This window comes from Equus caballus, chromosome 4 (genome assembly GCF_041296265.1).
Source record: "Equus caballus isolate H_3958 breed thoroughbred chromosome 4, TB-T2T, whole genome shotgun sequence".
In the NCBI taxonomy this organism is placed as follows: domain Eukaryota; kingdom Metazoa; phylum Chordata; class Mammalia; order Perissodactyla; family Equidae; genus Equus; species Equus caballus.
The window spans coordinates 14809473-14837241 of record NC_091687.1 but is presented as its reverse complement, the minus strand read 5'-3'; the positions used below and the strand labels follow the sequence as shown (position 1 = coordinate 14837241).

General features: G+C 47.9%; 2 protein-coding genes across 10 annotated transcripts in view; one reads left to right on the top strand and one right to left on the bottom strand.

Annotated features, from left to right (window-relative positions):
- Positions 1-5334: 5334 nt before the first annotated feature.
- Positions 5335-23609, bottom strand: UBE2D4 (ubiquitin conjugating enzyme E2 D4). Of its 4 annotated transcripts, XM_070265534.1 has the most exons (9): positions 23477-23552; positions 16390-16453; positions 13369-13400; positions 13193-13270; positions 10285-10417; positions 9747-9852; positions 7821-7914; positions 6211-6252; positions 5335-5798 (listed from the first exon to the last, which is right to left on the bottom strand). In XM_070265534.1, the coding sequence occupies exons 5-9, from the start codon at positions 10315-10317 to the stop codon at positions 5576-5578; spliced, it is 498 nt and encodes a 165-aa protein (XP_070121635.1). In that variant the 5' UTR covers positions 10318-10417; positions 13193-13270; positions 13369-13400; positions 16390-16453; positions 23477-23552; the 3' UTR covers positions 5335-5575. The 4 variants fall into 4 exon arrangements, with proteins under 4 accessions (XP_070121635.1, XP_023494746.1, XP_023494747.1 ...); XM_023638978.2 differs by lacking the exon at positions 10285-10417 and having other exon boundaries at positions 23477-23609; XM_023638980.2 differs by lacking the exons at positions 5335-5798; positions 10285-10417 and having other exon boundaries at positions 6066-6252; positions 23477-23609.
- A 17-nt stretch (positions 23610-23626) lies between these two features.
- The window catches only part of URGCP (upregulator of cell proliferation), an 83306-nt gene continuing 79163 nt past the window's right edge, over positions 23627-27769 (top strand). For 2 of the 6 annotated variants that reach the window (XM_070265525.1, XM_005609110.4), the window contains exon 1: positions 23744-23919. The gene's annotated coding sequence lies outside the window, so the exon portion shown is untranslated. Of the gene's footprint in view, positions 23920-27769 lie in introns of all 6 variants that reach the window. The other 4 variants (XM_070265526.1, XM_070265529.1, XM_023638976.2 and 1 more) reach the window with 4 other exon arrangements.

Genomic DNA, 27769 nt, shown 5'->3' with positions numbered 1-27769 from the left:
GACGTGGGAGGAGGCTGGATCCCGTGGGACCCTGGGGGTCAGGGGAAGGACTCTGGGTTTTCTTCTAGGTGTAACCAAATCTCTGCTGGGCTTTAAAGAGAGACGATGTGATCTGGAGATGTTTTCAAAAAGGTCCCTTTGGCTGGCTGCTGTGTGTACACCATCTCCACATCCGTCTCCCTCCCACTCCTGCTTTCAAGTGTTCCTGTTTCCTTTTGGCCTCTCTCTCTTTTTGGTTGGTTTTCCGCATTTTGAGAATGTGAGATGTCTCCAGAGGTCATTCCTGGGACTCCTCTCTCCTCCTGAACTAACTGCTCTGCTATTTGCACAAGCCTCTATACTTTTCTTGCATGTGGATAAACTCAGATCTGCTTTACTTCTTGATGCTCTCCTGGTGGGTTAGATGACAGATCCGGGGCACAGAACCAGAGCCCTGAATGGTCAGTGTCCTCCACACTAAGGGCAGTTGACCGTGTCCTAAAGATGCCTGAGTCCAAGTGTGGAGGGAGGATCTTGCTGTCAGACTCCCTCTGGAGCCAACCATCTAGAAGGAACCAATGGCATTAAGAAAAAGAACAGTCTGAGAAGCACAGTAAGACCAGTGTCTTTGTCTCTTCTGGCTGCTATAACAAATACCACAGCCTCAGAGGCTTGTAAACCACAGACACGGGGCTGGCCCAGTGGCCGAGTGGTTATGTTTGTGCGCTCCGCTGCAGGTGGCCCAGTGTTTCGTTGGTTCGAATCCTGGGCACGGACATGGCACTGCTCATCAAACCACGCTGAGGCAGCGTCCCACATGCCAAGACTAGAAGGACCCACAACGAAGAATATACAACTATGTCCCTGGGGGCTTTGGGGATAAAAAGGAAAAAAATAAAATCTTTAAAAAAAAAAAACCACAGACACTTATTTCTCACAGTGCTGGAGGCTGGAAGTCTAATATCATGACACCAGTGGATTCAGTGTCTGGTGAGCATCCACTTCCTGGTCCATAGGTGGCCATATTCTTGCAGTGTCCTCATGTGGTGGAAGGGGCAAGGGAGCTCTTTGGGGTCTCTTTTATAAGTACACTAATGCCATTCATGAAGGCTCCACCCTCATGACCTAATTATCTCCCAAAGGCCCCACCTCCTAAGATCATCACCTTGGGGGTTAAGATGTCAACATTGGAATTTGGGGGGACACAATCATTCAGACCATAGCAATCAGTAAGAAAGAATAGCTGTTTATTCAGGTCTTCATCAACAGAAATGTCAATTAGCAAGAAAATGATTGTCTTAAAAACTACCAGGATTACATCTCTCTGCCCCAGCCACGCGTGGACACATTACTACGGAGTTAGAGAAGTGGAATCATTGCTTTGCCTGCCCTAAAAAGAAAACTTGTTTATGCTGCATGGTAAGTGGAATCTAGTAAACAAATACTTTACATCTTGAGAGATTAAAAAAAAAAAACCTTCCTATCTGAGTCCCTGTTGGGATTTGAACAGAGAGTAAGCAGTCAATGGCAAGGACGTGGGAGGGCTGCAGTCCTGACCCTGGTTTGGGACTCAGGCCCTCAGGAGGAGAGTGGGCTTATGACTGCTCATCATAAGGCTTGGCCCTGAGGGGCAGCCACAAGTCAGTACGAGGTGGCTCACAGGAAGGGCAAAGCATCCTTCAGGAGGAGTAGTGTTCTTCCTGCCACCTTAACCATTTACAAAGACCACAGACCGGGCGTGCTTGCTGCTCACATAGCTATTGTGAGGGTCTCTGGCTTCTCAGGTCTTACATGAAGCGTCAACCCAGAAGACCTAGAGACACGCATGCTTCAGCCAAGCTCCCTGCTGGGGCGGGGGGTGGGGCAGAGCAAGCAGCCGGCAGAAACCCCGAAAGCCTCAAAGGGAAAAGAAGACACAGCTGATGGGATTTTGCAGTTTCACTAGAACTTTGCTGACATTTTCACCCAAAGATGTTGACAGGTTCTCAGTCCCTCCTGTTTCAGGGTGAAGGCCTCCCAAGCGTGCATTGCTAGGCATTGACACCGAATGAGGAAAGGGCCAGCTTCCCCCACAGGGGTGGCCAGCCTTATATTCCTTGCCTTGACCACAGTCCAGCCTATGCTTCCAGCCCCATCCTTGTTTCTGGAGCTGGTGGATCATTTTGCCCCTTGAGCACCGCTGGCCCTCTTGGGCCCTGGACAGGCCATTATTGCTCCTGAGAACACTCTCTGAGGCAAGGCGAGGCCCAGGCCTAACAGGACTTCTTTCCTTTCTTCACAAGGATGGAAGGGTAGAGGCAGCTTTGTGCCTGTGTCTGTGCCACTAAAAGGTCCCTGGTCCAATAACAGTGCTTGTTTCCTGGGGATCTAGGGTGTGAGATGGTCTCACGCACCAGCTTATTTATTCTGCCATCTACTTAATATGAAAATTCGTATTCGTTCTGCCACCCCTCCACCCTCAACAATGCTCTGGGAAGGTGCCCCCACGCCATGGCTCCTGGAAGGTAACAGGGCTTTGGTTTGGGAAATCCTCGGGTGCTGAGCCAGCTCCTAGAACGTGCTGTGCTTGTTCCAAGCCCAGCCATCACTGCAGCGCTCCCTCTGCCTGCAGGGCCCTCCTCCCAGTCCAACCTGAGTCCTCCCTTCTTCCTGAGGCCTTCTCCACCTGGGGTCTCCCCAGTGGGCTCCCAGAAGGCAGCCATTTCATGCTTTCTTTTTATAATTCTTCCCTCCCCTCCCCTCCATACCTTGCATGTGGTAAGTGCTCGATCAATGCTTGGATGAAGCCATTGAACGTCATTAGAAAGGGATTAGGATGACTGGCCAGCAGTAACGGCTGGGAGACCATGGCCAGCCCCTTGAGCTGTTGTGGTGGGCGGGGGTGAGGCAGTGGGGAGGGTGGGCAGGCAGCAGGGGTGAGAGGCAGGCTCCGAGAGGCAGCTCTGTCATTTCCTCCTAAAGTGGAGCCCAGCCGGTGGGCCTGTCTGAAGAGGGGTGGGGGGAGTGGGGGCCTGGGAGAAGTGGGTGGGGGATGGAGAAGGAAGGAGACATTTTTTGGGAAAATCAAGAAGCTGCTATCTGGTCTGATGGGGGGTTTTGCAGATTCTCTATAGCTTTTTGGTTTTGTTATTAATAAAATCTCTCTGTCAACAGGCAGAAACCTGGGTGGTGGGGACAATGAGGCCAACAGACTGGCCAGGGAGAACAATAGGTCCTCCCTCCTCTGGCCAATGGACAGGTGAGGGGGCAAGTGCTCCGGAAGGGAGGGCCTGCTGCCCATGCCCACAGGGCACCAGGCTGCTGTCTTGGGGGTGCTGGCAGCCATGTCCTCCATTTCTCAGAGGACCAGCTTTCATGGCTAGATCTAATCCAGGTCCAGCCCTTACCCAGCACTGCTGGAGAGGAAGTGCGCGTCACAGCGAGAAGAGCTGGCAGGAGGAATGGAGGCACAGGAGAGACAAGTGGCCCATGCTGATCTTGATGCTCCTTCTCTGCCCCACATTGGGTACCAGGGACAGATGTTAGGCCAGGATTCTGCAGAACAGTCCACAAGTACCTCTCTGGCACTTAAGGAGACTTTCTCCTGAATTTCGGGAACATAAACCTGCCCATCCTTGAGCATCTGCAGTGAGGTGGTGTGGAATCCCACGGCACTGACTTACGGCTCAGCTGCAAGCTGCCAGGCCTGTTGGACATTGTGTTCTGGCATTTTAATCCCTTGTCTGGAGACTTTGACCCTTTGCCATATTCTTGAAACTCCTAGGTGTTCCTGGAGCCTGACAAAGGATCAAGATCTCAGCACCATCCAGCAAACCCAGGCACTTCCAGCCTCAGTAAACAGTCATTTGCTCATGGTGGATCAGTTGCTTAAGATCATGCATCTCTCTGATCTCTCTGGTCCACAGAGAAAAACATATCACCCTGCACTGGCTTTTTTGGATGTGCTATCCAGTTGCTGACCTGGGACTCGCTGTGGAAACATGACATCTGCTCATGTGGGTTACATCGGGGCCACCTGTACCACAGTGCATCTTAAAATAAGATTTTCAACCTAAGAAGCCTGTTCTTCAAGCTGACCTGAGTCCTAGAAGGCATAACAAACAGATGAGTTTCCCAGGCTGAGAGTCTAGATTTGCTGGGGACAGGCCTGTGGAGCACCACTGTGGTGGCCTCTCCAAGGGGTCTGGCAGGTACAGAGCACAACATAGGCTTACAAAGGGTGAATGATAATTTACACAGGGCATCCCAAAGGGCTGATATTACTTTCCCTACTACGCATCTCCAACAGAGGAGCAGGCACGGGGAAATTTTGACTGGAGTGAGAAAATTCATCAGCTTCTGGGGAGTCATAAGCTATTACTCTGGAAAGGCCAAGTATGGCACCCACCGTCTCAACACCAGCTTGGGCCTGGATCTTTCCTCTCTCAGCCTCTGACTTGTCTTTGAAATGTGAATCCACCCCATCTTTCCATGCTTTGTGTTCTTGGCTCCAAGGTGCACCGTGACCACTGCCGGAAGTGACAGAGCTGTATGCTGGTAGCCTTCCCAGGGAATACTGCAATAATGGCATTCTCCTCATCTGTTCAAATTTATCATTTTGTTTAAGCAAAGACCAAAGGGGTAGCAAAGAGGCAAAAGTTAAAAAGGCAATCCTTACCAGGGTGAGAGGCAGGGAACGGGGCCCATGGAACCCAAAAAGTAGCCTCATGGTAAGAGGATCCCAATGGGGACCCCCATAAAGGAAAAGCAGACCAGGCTCCGACTGCTGCCTGCTTTGCTGAGGAAGCAGTGGCGTGACCAATCCCAGCGTTCTCGCTGGAAAGCGTCAGCAGTGAAGTCGTGCTCCAACTTGGGAGTTTCTGGAGCAGATCAACCTCCCATGGTCACCTTTTGCTGATCCCCAGGGACAAAGTCTGTAGGCTTCCTTTCAAACTCCACAGCCCTGCAACGGCTGCATCTGGCCATTTGGTTGCAGAATTTTACTGCTTCTCCACCCCCCTGCTCCTACTTACCCATGCATTACTTCCATGGCTGTCCTGGGTCGGGGGAGACCAGCTTTGTAAGCCACTTAGAAAAGACCAGGCCAAATTGGACTTGAGAGCTTTGAAGCTCCTCAATTTTCCTCCCTCTTTGGAAGTTAAATTAGAATAACCCCTTTCCTGCCCTTCTCCTAGCTAACCTAATCTCAAAGCTCTGAAATCTAAGGGCGACCCTTCAAATGTGTTACATCAGAAACTTGAGAGGAGGCCAGTTACCCAACAGGCTAGCTAATTCAAGGCTCTGAAGGACCTGTTAAAAGTTTCCGTATCTTCTGTTCTGCTTAGAAAAAAAAGTAGACTTAAATGTCAGTTATCATTTAGGGTTACGAGTGAATTACATTTTTATTTACATTTAAAAGTCTCTCCCTCTCCCTGTGTTCTGGTCTGTGAACGGCTTGCACTTGGACGTAGTGTAGGCTCTGACTGGGAGAAGGTCGGGGTGGTGAAAAACTTCACATAGAAAACCATAACTCAAATCTCTCCAGGTTTCATAATTTTGCTCTTGCTTCTAAAAAGGCATCTCTCATGGGGAGATATGGGCTTTATATCTTGACATTCTATTTGGTGCTTCTGCGTGTGAGGGGAGAATGCCAGCGTGTGACACTGCAGAGCAAGACCGGTGGGAGCTGCAGGGCGAGGGCTCCACTTCCCAGTGACACTGTTGCCAATTCCCAGGAGCCTCCTGGGATAAGCTGGGACTCCTTGGGACACAGTTTGCCGCAGATGGGGTGTGAGGGAAGCCTGCCCACTCTGCCTTGGGCTCCAGGATGGCACTGAGTTCTAGAAGCAAAGAGCACATGGTGAGGGGTCAGGCCGAGGCTCTCATGTGGCACCATGGCAAGCAGTGTCACTCTGAGTGAGGCTGAGCAGGGGAGGCGTACAGGACACTGTCCCCACAAGAGACGAGCAGTGATTTGGGGCAGAGGGACTGATTCCAGTGTAGCCAGGAAGGCCGCAAATCCTAACAGTGGCTATTGATTTGGCATCAAAATGTGACGTTGTCAAAGCCATGATGGCTGACAGTGGTACCAACAGGCTGCAGTTGGAGAAAGTGGGTGACCAACATTTGTTTGCAGAAGAGATGACGATCTGTGAGTGGCTCGGCCAACAGCTTCAGTGTCAGGAGAGGCCCTCTTTGCCTGGCTAGCTTCACTTGGACAGTGTCTCCCATTAAAACCTCTGAGGCACTTACATAGCATATTTCTGTGTCCATTCTCTTGCTAGTCTGTTGTACCTGGAAGAAAAAAGCAGAAGTGGGTGACACCCTTACTCAGAATGGTCACTTCCTCTCAATGCAGAGTAGAGAACAGAACTAATGCACAGGAGATGCTGCTGCTTCTTATCAAACATCTCGGACTGATGAATGAGTACAGTAAAGACTGCCTGGAGCAAGAATATGTCATTTGTGGCCATAAACCCCTAGCTTGGTGAGTCCTGATGGTTCTCCATAACTATCTGCTGTGGAAGATTTAATAATGCCACAAGCCTCCTCCCTTCCTCTCTCCTGTCCTACAACATGGATGCTTGAGGATCAGGAAGAGATACAGAAGTCAGCTTGGAATAGTCCCAGGCTGTCCAGCACGTGGACTCCAAGATCCAGGCTTTGGAGCCTGGCCACTGGAGTGTGAGTCAGTGCCACCCTCAGCAGCCATGAAGCAGACCTGGCACCCATATAGGGCTATGTAAGTGTGCACATTTATCCTCATTATTGTAATAAGATCTGATGCCATGAGACTCTAAGTAAGAGAGATTTGTAGTTGGAGGAGGCAATGAAAAAAAATCACTTTTGGCATGTCTAAAATATCTTATAACAAGTGTTAAAATAATACAGTTTAAAACCTAGCCTATTAAAAATCACTTTGTCATTCAGGAAAACTCAGTGAGGGAAATAATGAGACCTATAAAGGTTTCAAGAAAAATATAAATTGGAATAACCACATTCTATTGTAATCTCTTTGGACAGAAGAGAAGTAACAAACTAAAAGAGTCACTGGAGATGTTCTTTAAAAGAGCCAGCAATTACCCCCTACCCCCACCCCACACCATACACAGATCCAGTGCACCTCATAAGGCCACTGCCCCTGATGCCTGGGCCCCTGCCTCTCCTACCCTTTCTCACCATGCTGTCAATGCTCAGGCATTATCGACAGTGAAGGTGAGTCATTCCCTGTACCTGCTTCACTAGCCATAGACATTCCCCCCATGCTACAGTGCACAATTCATGCCTAGTCAAATGGGGCAGAATTCTACAATTCTGGGCTGGTAATCGGTGTTTAAACAGAGAGCTGACAGTGAGAGTTTGTCGGTAAAACAGCAACACACGGCTGACTTCTGAGCCCCCGTCAGTAAACTGACCATGGCAGTGTTTCCCACCTCGACTGGCCCTGGCCTCATCCTGGATGTATCTGATCAGACACCCCCTTGTCTTATGCCATAAACCTTATAATTTAATCCAGAATTTTCTTGCTGTGAGATCCTTCTGAGTCCATTCTTGGTTGACGACTGACCTTGCTGGCCTCAAGGGCAGGCTTGGCAATGATATCTTAGGGTTCAGTAGTAGCAGTTGATGAGCTATCCAGGACGGTGAACAGCTTTTCTCTCTTTCTCCCTCCTCAGAGTCAAAGGAAATGTTAGTGAGAGAGCCAGGAGTCCAAGCCGAGGGCTCACGCATTGCATGGGCTTGGCATAGCAGGAAGCTGTCTGAGGGAACCTGGTTAGCCTGGAAGCACCAGCTCAGGGTGGGTACCGCAAGGAGGTACCTGGGGCAGCCAAGGCCTGAGGCAACCCAAAGAGGACACGTACTTTTCTCTGTCGGCCTTGTAGGTGTGGGCTATCTCTGGCACCAGAGGGTCGTCAGGGTTGGGGTCGCAGAGCAGGGAACAGATGGATAAGAGAACTGGGAAGAAAAGAAAAGGAGGTCAGCTCAGCCATGAAGCTCAGGTCGCCCCAGGTCCAGTGAGCCCCCAACTCAAGCTCTGTATTGACAGACCCATTGTCTTCCCTTCAACGCCCCCTCAAAATTCTTCTGCTTGACACCCCAATAGTCATGAGAGTGTTTGCTTTGGCAGCCATTGGCTGAATGGCCATTTTATCCTTGTGCAATCCAGTCTCAGAAGCATCTGCTCCAGGGCATGCCCTCCCGTGGTGCTGGCCCTCACTCCCTGCTCTGCTCAATGAGGCGTTGCTGTCTTCAGCTCTAAACAACCCCCCTTTGCTGTCTGGTCCCACAGGCACTGTTTACTAATAAGGAAATGGGAACTGGAGCATTCAGGGTAACTTGTCCAAGGTCACTTGGAAGACCCAGCATATTGGAAAAAACAAGATTTTGAACCAGGTCTGATTGCCAAGCAAATGTGCACTGTCCCGCCCTGAGCCCTCCCGGCACGCTCTGGACCTGAGGACCCTCACCCCACCAGCGCTGCGGTGAGGAGCGGAGGGAACTGTGCTGCCAAGATTCTTAGGGCCCCAGGCGGAAAGGTACTGTCATTCCTGGCTTTGCCCTGGACCCACCGTATGACCGCAAACAAGTGTCATCCTCACTTAAGTGAGTCCATTCAAGTCCTGACCACAGTCCCCCACAGGTAAGCTACAGGTGGGAGGGGCGGTTTACCCTTTTAAAGATATTCTACTTGCCTGCTCTTCTGAGCTCAGAGGCCATGTCATGGGAGGGCTGGTGGGCTCCACCTGTGCGTGCCCTGCTTCCTTCCACACTTCAGGGCCTACGCCCTGCCACTCTGATTTGCTCGCCCTCCTTCAGGCTTGGGAAGTGTCCTGCCCCCCACAGCCAAAGGCACATGAAGCTGGTAGACTGTCATGGCCCTTCCTCCTAGTACTTCCGGGGCAGTGGGGTGAGGGTTCAGCTCAGAGAGGAGGAGGCTCCTGGGTATGGAGTCACCTCGCAAGACATTGGGCTGTCTCTCAAATGCCTGAGTTTTGGAGCTCGCTCTGCCACCACAGGGATTTGCACCACCATCTGGGGGTCAGGGGGGTGGGTGGTGGGTGCAGCTTTCCCGCTGGATGCAGAGTCTTCAAAAGTCTCCTCCCACCAGCTGCCCGGGTGCCTCACGGCCCCTCTCGGCTGCCTGAAGCTCTGCTGCCTCCATTGCCTCACGCTCCTCTCTTCTTATTTCTTGGGCTCTGCGACTCTGTTTCTCTTGGTTCATTTTTTCGCCATCCCACTCGACCCACTGACAGGACGCTCACACCGTCTACATTCAGGTCTCAGTGCACACACAGCCACGTTCAGCCCATCTTAGTTCAGAAGGAATATCTGCATAAATAAAACCCAGTTTGGACTGGTTTCTTCAGCCTCATCCAAAGACCAGTGCTCAACAAACACACTGCTCTGGGGAGGGAGGATTTCTCCAGGGGGACAGACCCTGTATCTCCCTCCTTCAGGGCTGAATCATAATCCATGTTGGATGAACGAATAAATGAAGGAACAGAGAAGGTAATGTGATATTCGCCTTTCTTATTTCTAGATAAAAAGTATAAACAGGATCAATATTTCCTTCTTGCACCCATGCGACAGTCTGGCTGGAGCACTGATCCATGGGGAAGAACATAACCTGGATTCCTCCCCTACAGCTGTGACCGTGGGCCGTGGGGAGCTGCCTGCTCTCTCTGAGCCTCCGTTTCCTCCCAGGAACATGGGGTAGAAACGCTGCTGTGTGAGCGGGCAGGCACAAGGCAGGGCACGTGAAGCATGTCAGAGCCACATGCGGCTACCTTTTGATACTGTCAGTGCTGGAGACCACTGGGACCGCAGGATGTCGAGGCAGATGCTGCCGTTGCTGTTGATGTTGGGGTGATAAATTTTGGTCGTGAAAGCAACCTGCAGAGACGAGGGACCTTAAGTCAGGCAGACCACAGGGACGTCCTAGACAGTGTCTGTCTGGAATATGAACCAACTAGGGCAGAAGTGACTGCTGCTGGGCCGTACCTGGCCCTGCACAGTCCTGGGTGAGCTGGCCCCCAATCCTGAACCCTAAAGGGATAGAGGAGGGGCCACCCCGAGAGAAGACCCCTGACCATTCCCTGCTGGGTTCTTGTTCTGCACATGGGGGACTGACAGCATGTCTCCCAAAGCAGTGCGCTCTGAGGAGCAGTAAGAGGGGCAGTGACAAGGACTTGGAAGTCTTCTTGAATAATGGAATTCTTAGGCTGGATGGTGGATGCGTGGGTGTCCATCCTGTTGTTATCTGCAGTATTTTGCATGCCTAAAATAGTTTATAAAATAGTGTTGTTTTTTAAGAAAAGCACTTACTTTAGAATATGGGGAGAGGAAGACTGTGTACATGTGAGGTTTGTCATCTAGTACCAAATGATTTGTCCCAGGAAGGGTCAAACTTCCAAAGCGTCTCAGACAGTTAAGTATCTGCCTTATTCTTCAACATCTCCTATAAAGAAGATCACGCAATGTTGCTAGATTCCCCCTTTAGAGTCAGAAAATTCCTGCCAAAACATCAATCTACTTTATCTTGTTCTCCCGTGGAAGGAGATTTTAAAAAGACAGAGACTTTCTTCAATTGTAGAGCATTACTCTCACCTTTCAGCTCACATCCCTCCTTGTTAAAGTGGTCCTAACTCTCAGAGCTTACTTCTTCCTCTTGTAATAATAGCCACTGTGTTTGCTTTGCCCTTGGGCAATTAGGGATCCTGAAAATGCCCAACAGATATACAGGACTACACCCTATCTGTTTATTTTAAGAAAGATCCTCAGCTGCTCACATGCTAACAAGGAGATAAGCTGGAAAATTACTACTTTATAAGACACTGCAGCTCCCAACAGGGAAAGGGGAGGGAGGGGTGGATTAGTGACCATGAAGCACGCCTTTTCAACCAAACCCCCTGGAATCTGGCAGAGTTATTTTAGTATCTGTCCCTCCCCGCCCAGCACACTCCATTCTCCTCTGCTAAAAGCTGGCAAGGTCTCCAGAATCCTGACCACATTTACCCGTGATTTAAAATACTGAGGCATTGGGTGGCCTCTGGTGGCAATGCCTGGGCAGAGCTGTGGCTGAGAGCCCAGAGAGGCTTCTTCACACAGGCTCAGATACAATGTACACACAGGGCTGAGGGTCTGACTCAAACGGAGCCATCAAGGCCAACCTCAGGGTAGTGAGACACATCACGGGCTGAGATATGGGGCCCTGACACGTCTTGCCAAAATGCACCACCTCAGTCCAATCCTGAGAAAACATCACACAAACCCCAAATGAGGGACATTTGACAACATAATTAATCAACACTCCTCAAAAGCACCAAGGTCATAAAAGACCGGGGAAATTGAGGCACTGTTACAGATTGTGAAGATGAACTAGATATGGCAATAAATCCACGCAGGGTCCTAGATCATTAGTGGAAACTGGTAAAATTTGAATAAGGTCGTCAGTTTGGTTCAGAGCATTGTGGCCAACAGTGATTTCCTGGTTTTGATAATTGTACTATAGTAACCTAAGATGTTGACTTCAGGAAAAGCTGGATGAGACACACATGGAAACTCTGTACTATTTCTGCAGCTTTTCTCTAAGATTAATTCAAAATAAAATGTTTTTAAAAAATAAGCTGACACATCTGGGTTCAAGTGTCCCCCTCCTCTATGAGCTGTGCCATTTCCAGGAAATGACGTGCCCCTCAAAGCCTCAGTTTTCTCGTTCACGACCACAATTGATATTTTTATTTTAAAAAAAGAAAAGAAAAATATGTATTGGCATATGCAGAAAAAACCTGGAGGAATGTATACCGGGCTGTTAGCTGTGGTCTTCTCCATGTAGGTTTATAGGAGACTGATTCCTATCTGTACATTAGTTAGTTCTCCAATGTTCTAATTTAAAAATAATCCATTTAGGGGCCGGCCCTGTGGTGCAGCGGTTAAGTGTGCACATTCCCCTTCGACGGCCCGGGGTTCACCGGTTTGGATCCCGGGTACGGACACGGCACTACTTGGCACGCCATGCTGTGGTAGGCATCCCACATATAAAGTAGAGGAAGATAGGTACGGATGTTAGCTCGGGGCCAGTCTTCCTCAGCGAAAAGAGGAGGATTGGCAGCAGTTAGCTCGGGGCTAATCTTTGTCAAAAAAAAAAAAAAATCCATTTATACCAGTTTTGCAATCAGAAAAATAAAAGATGTTAAAAATGAGGTGAATCACATACACACTGCTGGATGACTACATCTGACCTGCAGCCCGTCCTGTCAGCTCCACCTTTGAACACCCCAGAATTTGCCTCTTCTCCCACCTTCATGCCACCTGTCCTGTCCCCATGATCCCAGCCTTGGCCCCACTTAGCCTCTGCTCCTTGCTGCAGCAGAGAAGTCAATGCCCACACAAGTCCTCAGGCCACCCCTCTGGCCTTCTCTCCACCCCTGCACACAGGCTTGTGATCCCCCCATGCTCAGGAAGATCCACCCCAGCCCCCTGGCTCCTGCTGCCACCCACTCTCATCATCCTGTCCCACCTCCCTCTCTGTGCTTCTCCTCAGCACCGGCCAGCTCTCATACCAAAAGTCTCCCTGATAGGACTATGAGCCTCTTGAGGCAGGACTCCCCTGGGCAGGGCTGTGTGGTGCCCAGGGGAGTGAGGCAGGGTGGAGTAGCTCCCCTCAGGCTTCCCCTTCCTATTGGTGGCACTGTCCTCTCTTGAGGCCCCACTGATGGGCTGGGGTGTGTGTGAAGGCAAAGGAAGGCCCACTACTCTTGTAACTTGATACAGGAAACTGAGTGCGTGGGAAGGGTGGTGACTAGCCAGGGCCCTAGACCAGGGTGTCTCCACCTACTGACATTCAAGGTTGTCCTGTGCACTGTAGGGTGTTGAGCAGCCTCCTGGAACTAGTAGCAATCCCCTCCCCACCCCCTACCTCAGGTTTTAACAACCCAAAATATCCCAGGACATTGCCCGATGTCACTGGGACAGGGGCTGAGAACCCCTGTCCTAGACTGAAAGGGACCGCAGAGAAGGGGACTGCAGCCCGAGACCTGGCCAGACTCAGCCGCAACAAGAGGAGCACTGCTGAAAGTGTGGTTTCTGTAGGGAGGCCCTCACCACAACAGGGATCGATGGTGAAAGTCCAGAGTTTAAAGTCCTGAGAGGCTGTAACCCTGGAGGTGGGAGAAGCCCCATGTGCAGCAGTGACTTGAAAAGGCCCCTCATTACACGCTGTCCCTGTCCTCACCTTTGGGGGCTTGAAAGGGTAATCTGTAGGAAAGTGGATGGTCAGGAAGAAAACGCCTCCTTGGTAAGGACTGTCATTCTAGAAGGACAAGACACAGAAGGCAGATTAGTGCACGCACAAAAGCGTAAAGTGCAGGAAGCGAAGCTGGGGTGGTGCACGCAGCAGCGACTACCTACCGGGCCCATGATGGTGGCCTGCCAGTGGAACACTGCAAGACAAAAGAGAGATGGGAATGTGAGACACTTCCCAACAAACACGTCTACTCCACCAAAAGGGAGCTGCTCAGGTCAGAGGGTATCGTCCGCACAATACTGCCCTCACTTCTGGCCTCAGTGGGGCCACCTTCCATCTGTGTCCTTTTCCACATAGTCCCAAGGCAGGGCCCTGTGCCCTGGGGACCTGGGGATGGGCCTAGACAAGCCCCTCTGTTCTTCCCTTCCAGGTCCCCCCACCTTTGGCAGTCAGGCTGGGCTCCCTCACTGGTGGGTCAGAGCCTTCTCTGGCCGCACATCATGCCTGGGACCCTCCCTGGCGTCTCAGGCTACATTTACCACTCTACCCATCCCTACGAAAGCTCCTGTCCTCTCAGCAAGGCTGGCCCAGTCATTGGAGGGCCAGTGACTCACCTCCGAGGCTCCCAGGGCAATTTAGTCTCTGTGGGAAGTGCCTGCCCACCCACTGGAGTGGCTTCTGAGACCATGTGAGGGGTCCGTTGTTCTCTATGGATTTTGTCTTATGATCCATCATGGGGTGGAATTAGCCCAAAGTTCCACACCTGGTCCTGTCCTGGGTTTCCTGCCACTCCTTCAAATACCCACAGACTCTACCCCTGACAGCAGGACAGGAAATTGCTGAGGCGTGAGGAAGGTGAGTGCCGGGATTAAAGGCGAGGTTCCCCAAACCTCTACATGTCTAAAGGCAGTCAAGACGGCACATGACCTTTCTCAATATTTCAAAGAAATGTGACTGAAGACAACACCTTCATCTGTGAGACGGCTGCCTGAGTCGATGGAAGCGTCACTTCTTTTGCTTTTGATGTTTTTATTCCAATTCATGCTAACTATTAGCTGTGGTTAACAGATCTACCTTTGCCTAATAATAATATGGAATGGAACTCCTTATTAAATAACAGTCCATGGGGAGGGATAGCTAATAAAAGAGGCTCCTTCTGGTGAGCAGTTTGGGACCGTCTGGTCCCATTCACTTTAACCCCTGAGGGCTGCTGGGGGCTAAGGAGGGCTTGGGGGCACAGGCAGAAGAAAAGTCCCCAAAAGAGAGAGGAAGAGGAAGGAAACTGCAGAGCGATGCTGGAAAGGAGCTATTTGCCCACAGAGCAGGCATGAAATGGCCCCAAAAGGTTAGCTAGTGTCCAAGACTGTACAAACCCCATCCACTGAGGTACTGAGTATGAGGGCGGCCTTGATGCTAGCTAGCCTCTCCAAGAATGACAGCTGCCTCCCAGCACAGGGCCATGGTGAAGGGAGAGTGTGCGTGGTGCAGAGCAAGCATCGAGGGAGCCTTTAGAAAGCTAAGGCTAAATTAGAACCAATTCAATCTTACCAGTAACCCTAATTTGATGGGATCTTAAGTGACAGGTAAGAGGGGAACGTATGCTATGGAGACCTGGGGTCCTCGGAAGGATGCCACAGATTGGGTGACAAGCAGGGCCAGAAAACAGTGGAACTAAAGCTACCCTTGCTCATTCAACTCTCACATAACACCTGTGGAGCCTCTCTGCTCAGCAGCTCCGCCTGCCCCCCACCCCAGCTCACCCTAGCTCTAAGCCTCAGCCCACAGGATGTATACGCACACATGCAGGGGACACCACCTCCTCTTTTCTTCCAACTTTGTGAAATTTCTCTCTTTTTTATTGTAGTAAAATATGTAACACAATGGAGAGTTAGCATTTAATGCTACAGAGTTTCAGTTTACAAGATGAAAAATTGTGGGCATGGATGGTGGTGATGGCTGCACAATAAGGTGATTGTGTTTAATGCACTGAACTGGACATTAAAGATGGTTAAGATGGTAAACTATGCTATGTGTATTTTAACAATAACAAAAGTGAAAAAAACATGTAACATAAAATATGTCATTTTAGCCATTTTTAAGTGTACAATTCAGTGGCATTAAACGCATTTGCACTGTTGTGCAACCGCCACCATTATATAGACAAAGTTTCTTTTTCTTCACTCCAGACAGGAATCCTGTACCATGAAATAATTCCCCATTTTTACCTCCCTTCAGCTTCCATGAGCCTCTACTCTGCTTTCTGTCTCTATGAATTTGCCTAGTCTAGCTATTTCATATAAACGGAATCATACAACATTTGTTCTTTTGTTTCTGGCTTATTTCACTTAGCATCCTGTTCTCAAGGTTCATCCATGTTGTAGCTTATGTCAGAACTTCATTTCTTTTTATGGCTAAATAATACACTATTGGATGTACATACCACACTTTGCTTCATTCATCTGTTCATGGGCACTTGGGCACCTTTGGGCGACTGTAAATAATGGTGCAATGACAGAACTGGCATACAAGTTCTGTTTGAGTCCCTGTTTTTAATTCTTTGCTGTCCTTAGAAGGCACCACGCTCTTTGACACACAGCCTCTCCCTTCCCCACCTATTTTTCCTACAGCTGCAGCTACTGCAGCCTCCAGGAAAGGATGAGTGTCCCAGAGCCTAAGAATCTCAGAGAGTAGAGGTGAGGTGTGGAGCAGAGTATGGATTTGGGGAAGCCATGGGCTGGGCCACTTGGCCTCTGGCCTGGCCAGTGCTGCTTCTTCAGTCTCCCTTAGGGAAGTGCTGAAGGGGGAGAAAAGAACAGGAACTGTCCCCTCCCCTTGGCAGAGGCAAGGAGGAGGCCCCCTGCCCCTCACCAACCTTCCAGCTCCACCCTCAAATACAGCAGCAGCAGGTCCTCCACGACTAGCTTCATGACCGTTTTTACACAAACACCCAAGTTTTAGTTGGTCAGAGGCACTTTCCAGAAGCCAGTGTACCTCGGGACAAGATAGCTATCTCGTGCCCCAGCGGAGGGAGGTGGTGGTTTCTGGCAGTATCTTAACTAGCCAGGTGACGGTCTCAATGTTTCTAATGAGAAAGCACTTCACGAGCAAATGAAGGGAAAACAACAAAAAACCTTAAAAGACTGCCGGGCTGATAAATTTGATCTGGAGCACTGAAAACTACTTACAATCATCTCCCACAGGTCCTGCGGAGCACTGGGCAGGGGGATCCCTCTGCAAGTCGGTTAATTCCTAGAACAAAAAAGACAGCGAGCTCAGCTGGTGTGTGCCTTGGGGATGCTGCTCTAGCCCACACCTCTGGGCCAGAAGTGCATTCTCCTGGTGGGAAGGGCTCCTAGGCTCTGGTGGTGGTGGGGGGTGGGGTGGGGGGGGTTGGCCTGGCCAATGAAAATGAGTGACCTGAGGGTCTGCTCAAGGCTGCAAAGATATCTGAGAAGTAGGCATTACCATTTCCATTTTACAAGTCAGGAAATGGAAATGTAAAGAGTTAAGTTACTTGCTCAAGGTCACAAAGCTGGAAGAGGGCAGGGAGAGGAGTCTCCAGCGCGTTTGCCTTACGCTCAAGCCTAGCCTTTCCCCAACTCAGGTGGAGAAGGGCAGGGGCAGGGTTTTAGCTCTGGGCTCCTGAGTTAATACATGGAAACTTTCAGCCAAGAGGAGGGGCTCAATCAAGGGCAGGGCTCCCGTATTTCACTTACTCTACCTCTCCTGGGTGCGTGGCAAGCCCTAGAGCTCTGAGCCGAGACTAAGGACATGCGAGTAAGCCTAGCAATGCTACCCGATGTACCAACAGGGGAACAGGAAATTCACCATAACTGGATTCCCTTTATGGGACACCAACTTCTGGCCACAACCCCCAAAAGGTATCCTGGCCCAGCACGAGCCTCAAGGCCCAAGCCTTTGGGCAGTGACTCTCAAACTCTAGCTTGCATGCTTCCTAATATTCCCCATCCTCCCCAGGTTCCATATCTGGGTAAATTTCTTGGGGTTTCCAGAAAGGTTCTAAAGGGAAGGAAGGAGGCACAAGTAATGGTCCATTGGGTGGCAGGGAAACTCCTCAAGGGATGGCAAACTCCAAGGTCTGCTGTACATGCATGAAGTTCAACCCTGGCTGATGACATTCCACCTTACCTGAACTAAACCTGAAACTGAGCTCATCCAGAGTTCCTCCTCATCCCACTTTATGTCTGGGCATGCTGATCATTCTAGTAACCACTGCCTCTCTGGCCATCCATTTCCCCCCAAATATAATTGGCCGTGGTGGGAGTATTGACATTGCAGAAGTCAGCAAGTGCTACCAATCAAGGCCACGCTTTCTCTCAGAAGGTTAAACAGCACTGGTCAGTTCTCAGTATCTGATGGATCTAAATGGTTGCACTTGGTAAGCACTCTGTAAGCAGCATTGCTAGTCGTCACAGTAGAAATGAACTTGGGGAACAACTAAGGTCATGCAAGGGGACCCGAGGACATGCTCAGAAATGCCATATGGCTACAGAAACTTGAGCAGAACAGTCCTGCTCATCTCTGTGCTGTGCCCTCAGCACCTACTTTCACCACCACCTGTAGGGGATTGTTTATACCCTCTGCGATGCTGCTTGAACGAATGAGCTCTTTGACAGAAGGACTGTTAAAGGCAAATCCTAGAGAGACTTTATGAACAGTTGGGGGCAGGAAAAGCTGGCAGTACAGGCTAATTGCCCCTAGCTCACCAGATTTCTCCACACCTCCACACGTTTGCACAGGCTGTTCCCGTCCCTAGAATGCATGTCCCTCTTTAGGGGTGTGGTGAATGGTTACTAAGATTTAACGATTCCTCAACGACCAGAAGTGGGTCTCTGTTGATAGATTCCAACCAGCACCAAGGAGTTTTAAATGCTAACTGGCATTTGAAGGAAGAATAGTGTGATTTGAGAGAAAACAGTTCACTCCTATATTGCATTCCTCTGCTTACCTAATAGGGGCCAGCAGACCTGAGTCCCAGCTCCGTCACTGAGAATGTCACTTTGATCTCTTTGGGCCTCAGTATAATTATCTGTTAAGTTGTAATGATAACAGTTGCCTGCCAGTTGGCCAGCACTACTGTAAGGCTATAAATTTTGTAATGTGTATAATGTACACCAGTGCACCCAGTAAAGAATCAATGAGGCAGTGCATAGAGGATGCTTTCATCAGTGTCGTAAAAAGAGGGATGAGGACTGCGTGGAAGCTGTCTAGTCCTGGAAGAATACTGAAGAACCTCCTAACACCGGTTGACCCCGGGGAGAGGAGCTGGATGGCTGAGGATGCAGAAGGGAGACTTTTCCCTGTTGACCTTTCTGTACCTTTTGAGTTTTGAACTATGGGGATTTATTACCTATTCAATAAGTACATAAATAAACTATTTTATTAGTTGTAAAGGAATATGCATGTTAAAATTGTGTAATAATTATTTTCCCTCAGAAAAGGAAAGAGAAAAGTCTTGTGTGTTACAGAGGAGAGCAGCTAAGCAAACCACTGGACACGCTCAGCTCTGTTGCCTCGTTTCATCGAATGCAAGATGGCACCAGTTGTCAGTCACGATTTTATTTTATGTACAACTAAGAAAGAAAACACACTGGCAATTAAACTAAGACCGAATGTTTTCTTCACACTTAAAACTTTTAATTTTATTTTTAAATTATTTTTATTGAAAGAACTCTTTTAAGCTTACTTGGACATAGGTTTCATTTTGTTTTTTTTAATCAAGTATCACTTATGCATACAAAAAAAAAAAAGAAATTCAAGTGAAAGAAATTGTTTCTTCCCATTTAGAGTCCAATGCCAGCCCTGGGTCATGGACGTCCTCACAATCATCCTGTGTGCTTTCCAGGCAGTGGTGATGTGGTGATTCTTAAAGAGACTTCCACTATTGTTTCTGGAGTTTTCTTCCAAGCCATTGATACCCATTCTGCAAAGTCCATGATACACAATCTCTTTGCACAAACCTCAGCAGGTAAAGGTGACCCAGCCTCACTGACTTGAGGGTCGATGGCACCTTCCTTTCTGGGGTCTACGGAGCACTGGCTGGCTTGGCAGGGAAAGAGGGAATTGCAGTCTTTGCTCTAACAATAAATATTTGTTCCATGAATATAAAGTTGACTTCCCACTGTTTTGTTTCTGTGCCTGTGTTCACAAAAGCTTTTCTTTTCAGTGCTAAATCACAGTATCTTTTTGAAGACATTTTCAAAGCAATTAAAGTCAACACACCAACAATACACTTACATCAGTATGCACTGCCATCATCTGGTTCATGCAAACAAATGGTGACAACTAAGTCACAACTGCTGCCTGGCTGACAGTGATTTTAAGAAGCATCCCAATTTCAGAGATGTGAAAAAATGTTCATCTTAGAGCAGATAAAATACAGTATTATTTATACTTTCCTGATTTTCCGAGATCTCTCTACAGAACAATTACCATTTATAATCAGAAAACGTTAACTAAACTTGTTTTGAAAAACTAAATCAAGCATTATGCAATCATTGAAAATTATAGTTTCTATGGGGCCAGCCCCGTGGCTGAGTGGTTAAGTTCTTGCGCTCCGCTTCGGCGGCCCAGGGTTTCATGGGTTCGGATTCTGGGCGCGGACATGGCACCACTCATCAGGCCATGCTGAGGCGGCATCCCACATGCCACAACTAGAAGGACCCACAACTGAAAATACACAACTATGTACCAGGGGCCTTTGGGGAGAAAAAGGAAAACAAAATCTTTAAAAACAAAAAAAAGGAAATTATGGTTTCTAAAGACTATGGAGTAACAAGAGAAAATGTTATGATACAATCTTAAGGAAAAAAGATGGGAAAAAGGCAGAATGTAAAATTTGATGTACCATGTGACTACGACAATCAGAAACACACACACAGCAAATAGACTGGAATGAAATCTATCAAAATGTTAAATTAACCACAATGATCTCACAGGGCTATAGATGACTTTCTAAAAGAAACTGCATCTTGGGATATTTTCCAAATTTTCTTTAAAGAACATGTATTGCTTTAGAACGCAAAAATTAATTGCCATTAATACAGTATAAACATAAACGTAATGCTGCCACATAAATCCCTGTCCATATTGAAGACATTTAGAAAGGTTACATTGACACATATTCAGATCTTTTAAATGAGCATTCTTGTTTAACTGAAGGTAATATTTTATCAATAAAGTGAAAGTTCATCTACAAATATTGAACTCTTTGGAGACAGTTTTTAAAAAAGGGATGAAGTTGGTTGGCAAGGGCTGTGGGTTGGGAGCTAAGGGGGAAGCTAGCACAAAGCCACTGTCCTGACCCGGGCCTTAGACTGCTGGCACCACTTGCCTTCCTCCTTCCTGCAGAGCTCCTGTTCAGTTCCGGTCCCCCGGGAGACGCACACTCACCCTCAGCTCCAGGTCTAAGAGTAGCCAGACATTCTAAGAGTAGCCTTGGCATTCAGTGGCTCAAGAATGAGCATGTGACAACTCATAGCAAGGAGGCAAAGTTAAGAAAAAGATTTGCTGGCCTTTCTGAGAACTTCTGGAAGCCAGCGTCTCTTTCTTCCTAGGGGATGTCCAGCGGACTGTGGGGCCCAGAGCAGCTCAGTCTAGAGAATCTTAGGGAAACTGAGCAGGAGCCCCAAAGTCTCTCCCAAAGTCTTGTGGACCTCCAACTCTGTAGCCAGGGCAGCTGGGCCTCTGTCACTTCCAGCCAAGGCTTCCTAACTTGCCCTAGCGGTGTCTTCTCACCACCGTGCTCTGGACACACTTTTCAAGTTAGTATTTCCCATAGTTGCGTTGTTTCTCCCAGGACTTGTTACATAATTTGCAGGGCCCTCATGCAAAATGAAAATGCAGGGTCTCTTTTTCAACAATTATTAAGAATTTCAAGACAGTAACTGCAGAGCATTAAACCAAGGGCACATGGAGACAATATGGGTCACATACTCAGGAAGCCAGCTCTGGTTTCTTCCTTTATTGATTCCAATCAAGGCAAGTTCTCCCTGGCCTTACGACTTCAATTAGCTTATATCTATGGTTGCTATCTTGTCCTCCTGGTCAAACTTGTTTCTCCTAGTTCTGCCTTTTAGAAATCTTATCAGCCTAGTGTTCAAACAGGTAGGTTCAAACCTACACTCCTTATCTCCTCCACCCTGCTCCCTGTCCTCAAAACTTCTGATTCCTCATCTTAGGCAATGACACCACCATCCGCCCAGTTATCCATCTTGTGTACCTCCCTCTCTCACTTTCACTACAAACTCTTCTTTAAGTCCTGTCAATTCTACTTCTGCCAGGTCACTCAAGTACTGCCCTTGCCTTGGGATCCATTCTACCGTCATTAACTTTGGCAAAGCCTTTGTTGTACTTTCACAATAGCCTCTACTCTGCCTCTCCTCCAGTCTCTGCTCTACTCTGGGCCACACCACTACCAGAAGGATATTTTTATAACACAGATCGGAGCATGTGATTCACTAGTTCAAAGTCCTAGGATGACAGATAACCCCTTCAGAGAATAATTTGCCAATACACATCCTTTTTGGAGGGCTAATTATAAAAAATGAGTCATACCCTTGGAGATCCTGTAATTCCATCTCTGGTAATCAAACCTAAGCTTACTGCGCAATGATGCTCATCACAGCACTTTTATGAAGAATTTAGAGTATCAATGGCAGTTAACTCATATTGAGTGCCTGATATATACCAAGTACGTGTTAAACATGTATCATCTAAGTCTCAAAACAACTCTGTAAACATGTAGGACACAGAGGCTGGAAATGAGTAAGCGCCTTGCCTCCAGTCCTACCATAGGTGACCTCATTCTCTACCCTAGGTCCCTTGACACCCATGTCCATGTGTTTACTCCCTACAGATAATGATTAAATAAGTTATTGGTCATGTTCTTATGGAAAGTTAATGTTAAAAATTATGATTATGAATACTGTTTCACAACATGGAAAATGCTCACTTTTAATCCTATGTGGAAAAGTGGGATACAAAACACAGTACGATTATTTTTTGTAAAGTAAGGAAAAAGCCTGGTAGTAGATACGCTAGAATGTCAACAAATGGTAAGGTGGCAGAATTGGGAATATGTTTTCTTTCTTCTACTGTGTGCATTTTCCAAATTCTAGTTAATATTGTGGAAATTAATTTAAAAAACCTTAACTAAATTGGAGTTGGGAAGCCTTGTAGAGGGAAATCTCACATCCCATTATACACCAAACAGGAAGAGACCTGCTTCCATCTTGGATAAGAAGTAAAACTACCTTACTACTGAAGGGAGATTTCTCTCTCTGCCTGGCAACAGCCCAGCCAATGAGAAATGACAAACTCAGCCAATGAGAAGCCATTGCTGCCCTGAACTCTTACCTTCCTGCAATGAACTTTCATTTTGAACAGCCCCCCCTCAAGTCCTTTTTCTCTATAAAAGCAGCTCTCCTTTGTTTTCCGGATTTGCCTATGGCTCGCCATAGCATGTACATCCTGAATTGCATTTCTTTTGGGTGTTCTGGTATAAACTTGTTTTGAGGATAAAACAACAGAGGAATTTGCTTTTTAGTTTGACAATATATAAACCCCCTATAAAGACTCCCAGTTACACAGGATAAAAAAACAGTTACCCCAGCACTGCCCCTAAGACCCAGGCCCATTAACCCACTCCCATCCCCTGCTCCAGCATCCTGCTCCGGTCATCCTCCCCGGGCCCCAAGCCGAGTCACGCGGTCTCTCTGTGGCAGGGAACGCCCTTGTCCCTCTTCTCCATCTGCAGAGTTTCAACTCATTCCTTAGGACCCAGCTCCAACCACAACTCCTCCGCTCAACCCTCCAGACACTTCCACAAGAGCAAGCCCTCCTTCCTCAGGCAACTGGCGCCATCTCGCGGCCCAGGGCAGGCAACGAAGGCATCCCGAGTCCCAAGGTCGCCGCAAGCGCAACGGGAAAAACGTCCTGCCGCCCCCGCAAGGCCTACCGGCCCACTGGCTCACCTGCCAGCATGACGCAATCCCCACGTAACGCCGGCCCCGCCCCTCCAGTCCCGCCCCACCGCCACACGTAACGCTGGCCCCGCCCCACGCGCCGCGCCGTGCCCTTTTAAGGCCGCGCCGGTGGCCGTTCCGCCTCCCTTCCTGGCAGGTGTGCCCGTGCTGCGTGCACCTCGGCAGCTGTTCGCTTGGGCGCTGTGGCGCCCACGCCCGCGAATCAAGGCTTCAGACCCCGACGCTTCGGTCTCGCAAGAAGCCTGAGAGCGAGAGGGCCCCTTACCTTCTGGATCCGCTTGAGCGCCATCCTACCCCCGCTGCTGGGGACGGGGGCGGCCCGGCCCCGGGCTGCCAGGGGCGGCCCGCTGCCGGCTCGGCCGCGGCGCAGCGCTGCAAGCCGGGAACGGCTGCCTGCGCGTGCGCGCCGCGGGGCACTGTGGGGCCGGCGCCCCGCGTTTGGCGCGTCCCGGCGCCGGCAAGCAGAGTGAGCCTGGCGAGCGGGAGCGGCCGTGTCGCCTGTCTGCCGGCTGCGGCCCTGCCCCCCGGGTCAGCGAGGGCCTGGGGAGGCCGGCGGAGAGAGGGGCGCTCGCTGGTATAATAGCGACTCGCCGAGCACTTAAGAGGTGCCGGCGGCCGTGCTCTCGGTCCCCGCCTCCTGGGCTCCCTACCAGGCTGTCACATACTCCTGAAAGTAGTGGTTCTCAGCTCTGCTCTGAACTTAAGTCTGTAAGTATTCCTGCCCTTTTACGTGTTATGTGTCAAATATGTTACAGCTCTTTCCGTAGAAATACACATGACAAATCTTTAAATGCAGCGGGCCTGGAGATGTGCATTTTCAGTAATGCTTCAGGTGATTTTGATGGCACTGCCAGGGTTGAGAACCACGGCCTTCCGCTGCATATCCAAACCTGATTTTCTCTCTCCTTTCCATTTTCCCAAGACCTGGCAGGCATCTAGGTCAGAATTTTTCGAACTGTGGATTAGGAACAATTAGTGTCATGAAATCAGTTTAATGGGTTGCAGCCAACATTTAAAAAATGAAATAATATAGAATACAAAATATTAGTGCATCTCACATAGTAGAGGGAAGAATGGTGAAAGTTCCATTGTGTGTATGTGTGTAGATGATAACATTTATCCTCCACAATGTGACATTTTTGAGAGGCAAAGGGGGTGCAACATAATTACTCTAGGCCCAAAGGTGTAATCTGGGGCTGTCTCTGACCAACATACAATCACCTATATGTGTGTATTCAGTCAGAATATAAAGTGTATTATAGACAATTCTATGGTCCCCAGCCCCTTGACCAAAAACTCTTCAAGGATGCCCCATGGCCTGCAAGGATTACATCCAGTGTCATCTAAGGCACATCAAAATCTGGTATGGTCTAGCTTGGGCTTACTATCGAGAGTTTCCATCACTGCCCCCACTACTTTCCTTTACTCTTGGCTGCCCTCTGTGTGGAAAGTTCCCTCTTTCTTTTCCCTAAAGCAGAGCCATCACTCACCTTGCAAAACTGGCTCAAGCAACATCCCCCTGAATGCCCCTGGCTGAGCACCTCTCTTTGGTGTTACTTTGCAGCACAATTTCCTGTTAGTCCATGAGTTATCCCTCCTTGCATTGTTTACATGGCTCTTCCCTCAGAACAGATGACCCTAAATTTTTATAAATGGTTATATATTTGTCTAAGAATATAAACCTCAATGACAATGATGGTTATCTCTGGATGGTGAGTTTACTAATGATGTTAATTTCCAAAATTTCCACAGAGAATCTACATCGCTTGTATAATCCAGAAAAAAAAGAAAAGAAACAGAATTGGGTTGAATAGCAAATGAAAAGTTCCATTTCTACTTCTTTTGGTAGTTTAGTGCATAGTCTTCTAAACTTATTACATAAACTTTTATATGTAGTTTTTTATTTTGAAGTAATTTCAGATGTACAGAAGTGTTGCAAATATAATAAAAGATTTAAAAATTGATACGGCCAGCCTGGTGGTGCAGTGGTTAAGTTCGCACGTTCCACTTCAGTGGCCGGGGGTTCGCTGGTTCGGGTCCCGGGTGCAGACATGGCACCGCTTGGCAAGCCATGCTGTGGCAGGCGTCCCACATGTAAAGAAGAGGAAGATGGGCACAGATGTGAGCTCAGGGCCAGTCTTCCTCATCCAAAAGACGAGGATTGGCAGTAGATGTTACCTCAGGGCTAATCTTCCTCAAAAAAAAGATAAAAATTGGTAAATTGGACTTAATAAAAATGTGGAAGTTTTTGAAACTTCGAACAGCACCATCAGGAAAGCAAAAAGACAACCCACAGAAGGGGAGAAAATTTTTGCAGATCATGTATTTGATAAGGGTCCAGAATATATAAAGAACTCTTAAAACTCAATAGAAAAGACAAGCTAATTAAAAACTGAGCAAAGGATTTGAGTAGGAATTTCTTCAAAGAATATATAGAAATGGCCAATAAGCACATAAAATATAAAGCTCAATATTGTTAGTCATTAGGGAAATGCAAATCAAAGCCACAGTGCGATACCACTTTACACCCTCTAGGATAGCTATAATCAAAAGGACAGCCCATAACAAGTGTTGGTGAGGATGTGGAGAATTTGGAACCTTCACACTTTACTGGTGGGAATGTAAAATGGTGCAGCTCCTTTGCCTTAGGACTGTCCCTTGTTGAGGGAGTTCTTTTTATCCAGTTTTCAGTTTTCTATCCAGGGTAATTTTTCCAAAAATAGTTGTAACCTGGTTGTGTTTGTGGGAGGAGATGAGTTCAGAGGCTGCTTACGCCGCCATCTTGATGAGATCCCACTTTGGTGCGGCTACTTTGGAAAACAGTTTGGCAGCTCCTTAAAAAGTTAAAGTTCTATGACCTTGCAATTCCTTTCTTAAGTATATACCCAAGAGAAATGAAAGCATGTTGACACAGAAACTTGTACACAAATGTCTGTAGCACCATGATTCGGACTAGCCACAAGGTCGAAACAACCCAAATGTTTAATGGATAAAATGTAATATATCTGCAAAATGGAATATTTTTGGCAATAAAAAGAACAAAGTACCGATATACGCTACAACATGGATGTATTAGATTGCTGGGGTTTCTGTAACGAAGTACAACAAACTGGGTGGCTTAACAAATTTATTGTCTCACAGTTTTGGAGGTTAGAAGTCAGAAATCAAGGTATTGGTGGGGTTGGTTCCTTCAGAGGGCTGTGGGGGAGAATCCTTTCCACATCTCTCTCCTAGTTTCTGGTAGCTTCAGGAATTCCTTGGCTTGTAGTTGGTGTTCTCCTTGTGTCTTGACATTGTCTTCTCTCTGTGTGTCAATTTATGTGTCCGAATTTCCCCTTTTTGTAAGGACGCAATCGTAGTGGATTAGGGTCCACCCTAATGACCTCATCTTAACTTGATATCTGCAAAGACCCGATTTTCAAATAAAGTCACATTCACAGGTACTGGGGGTTAGGACTTCAACAAGTTTTGGGGGGACACAATGCAACATATAACAATCGATAAACCTTGAAAACATGCTAAATAAAAGAAGCCAGTCATAAAAGGCCACATATTATATGATTAATTTATGTGAAATGTCCAGAATAGGCAACTCTACAGAGACAGAAAGTAGATTAGTGGTTGCCTAGGGCTGGGGGGAGGGGCCAGGGGATGAATAGGGAGTGATTGCTAATGGGTGAATTTTGTGTCTGTAACACTGTTTAAAATAAAATAACAACAATACGCAGAGTTCTTGTAAACCCTTCACCCAGCTTCCCCTAATGTTAGCGTATTACATAACTGTAATACAATTATCTAATCCAGAAAAGTAACGTGTATACAACACTATTAACTAATTTACAGACTTTACTCAAATTTTGCTAATTGTCGAACTAATGGCCTTTTTCTGGTCCAGGATCTGATTTAGGATCCCATGTTGTATTTGCTTATCTTGTCACCTTAGCATCCTGCCATCCTACACAATTCTTTTTCTTTTCTTCTTTTGAGGAAGATTAGCCCTGAGCTAACTGCTGCTAATCCTCCTCTTTTTTGCTGAGGAATACTGGCCCTGCGTGAACATCTGTGCCCTTCTTCCTCTACTTTGTATGTGGGACGCCTGCCACATCACGGCGTGCCAAGCGGTGCCATGTCTGCACCCAGGATCCAAACTGGTGAACCCCGGGCCACCGAAGTGGAACGTGCACACTTAACCGCTGCGCCACCGGGCTGGCCCTGACACTTCTTTAGTCTTTCTTTGTCTTTGATGACCTTGGCACTTTTCAAGAGTATGGGAAAGTTATTTTGTAGAATATCCTTTAGTTTGGGTTTTCTGATTGATAAGATTAAGGTTATGCATTTTTGGCAAGCCTATTACAGAGTGATATTTTGCTCTTGTTAGTGCATCATACCAGAGGGATGTGACATTTATAAGTCTTATTACTGCTTAAGTCTGATCGCTTTGTTAAGTTGATATTTGTCAGATTTCTACACAGTGAAGATAAAAAAATCTCTTTTTAAATTAATAAGTAGCTTGTGGGGAGAAACTTTGAAGCTATGTGAATACTTTATTTTTTATCAT

What these genes read in the sequence shown, in the direction of transcription:
- UBE2D4 (XM_023638978.2), bottom strand. Translation starts at nt 23,500, where the DNA reads ATGGCGCTCAAGCGGATCCAGAAG. An exon ending in AGGACCTGTGGGAGATGATT is followed by an intron (nt 13,401 to 16,389) that starts GTAAGTAGTTTT and finishes TTTGTCTTGCAG; the next exon opens with TGTTCCACTGGCAGGCCACC. An exon ending in ACCCTTTCAAGCCCCCAAAG is followed by an intron (nt 9,853 to 13,192) that starts GTGAGGACAGGG and finishes TCGTCTCTGCAG; the next exon opens with GTTGCTTTCACGACCAAAAT.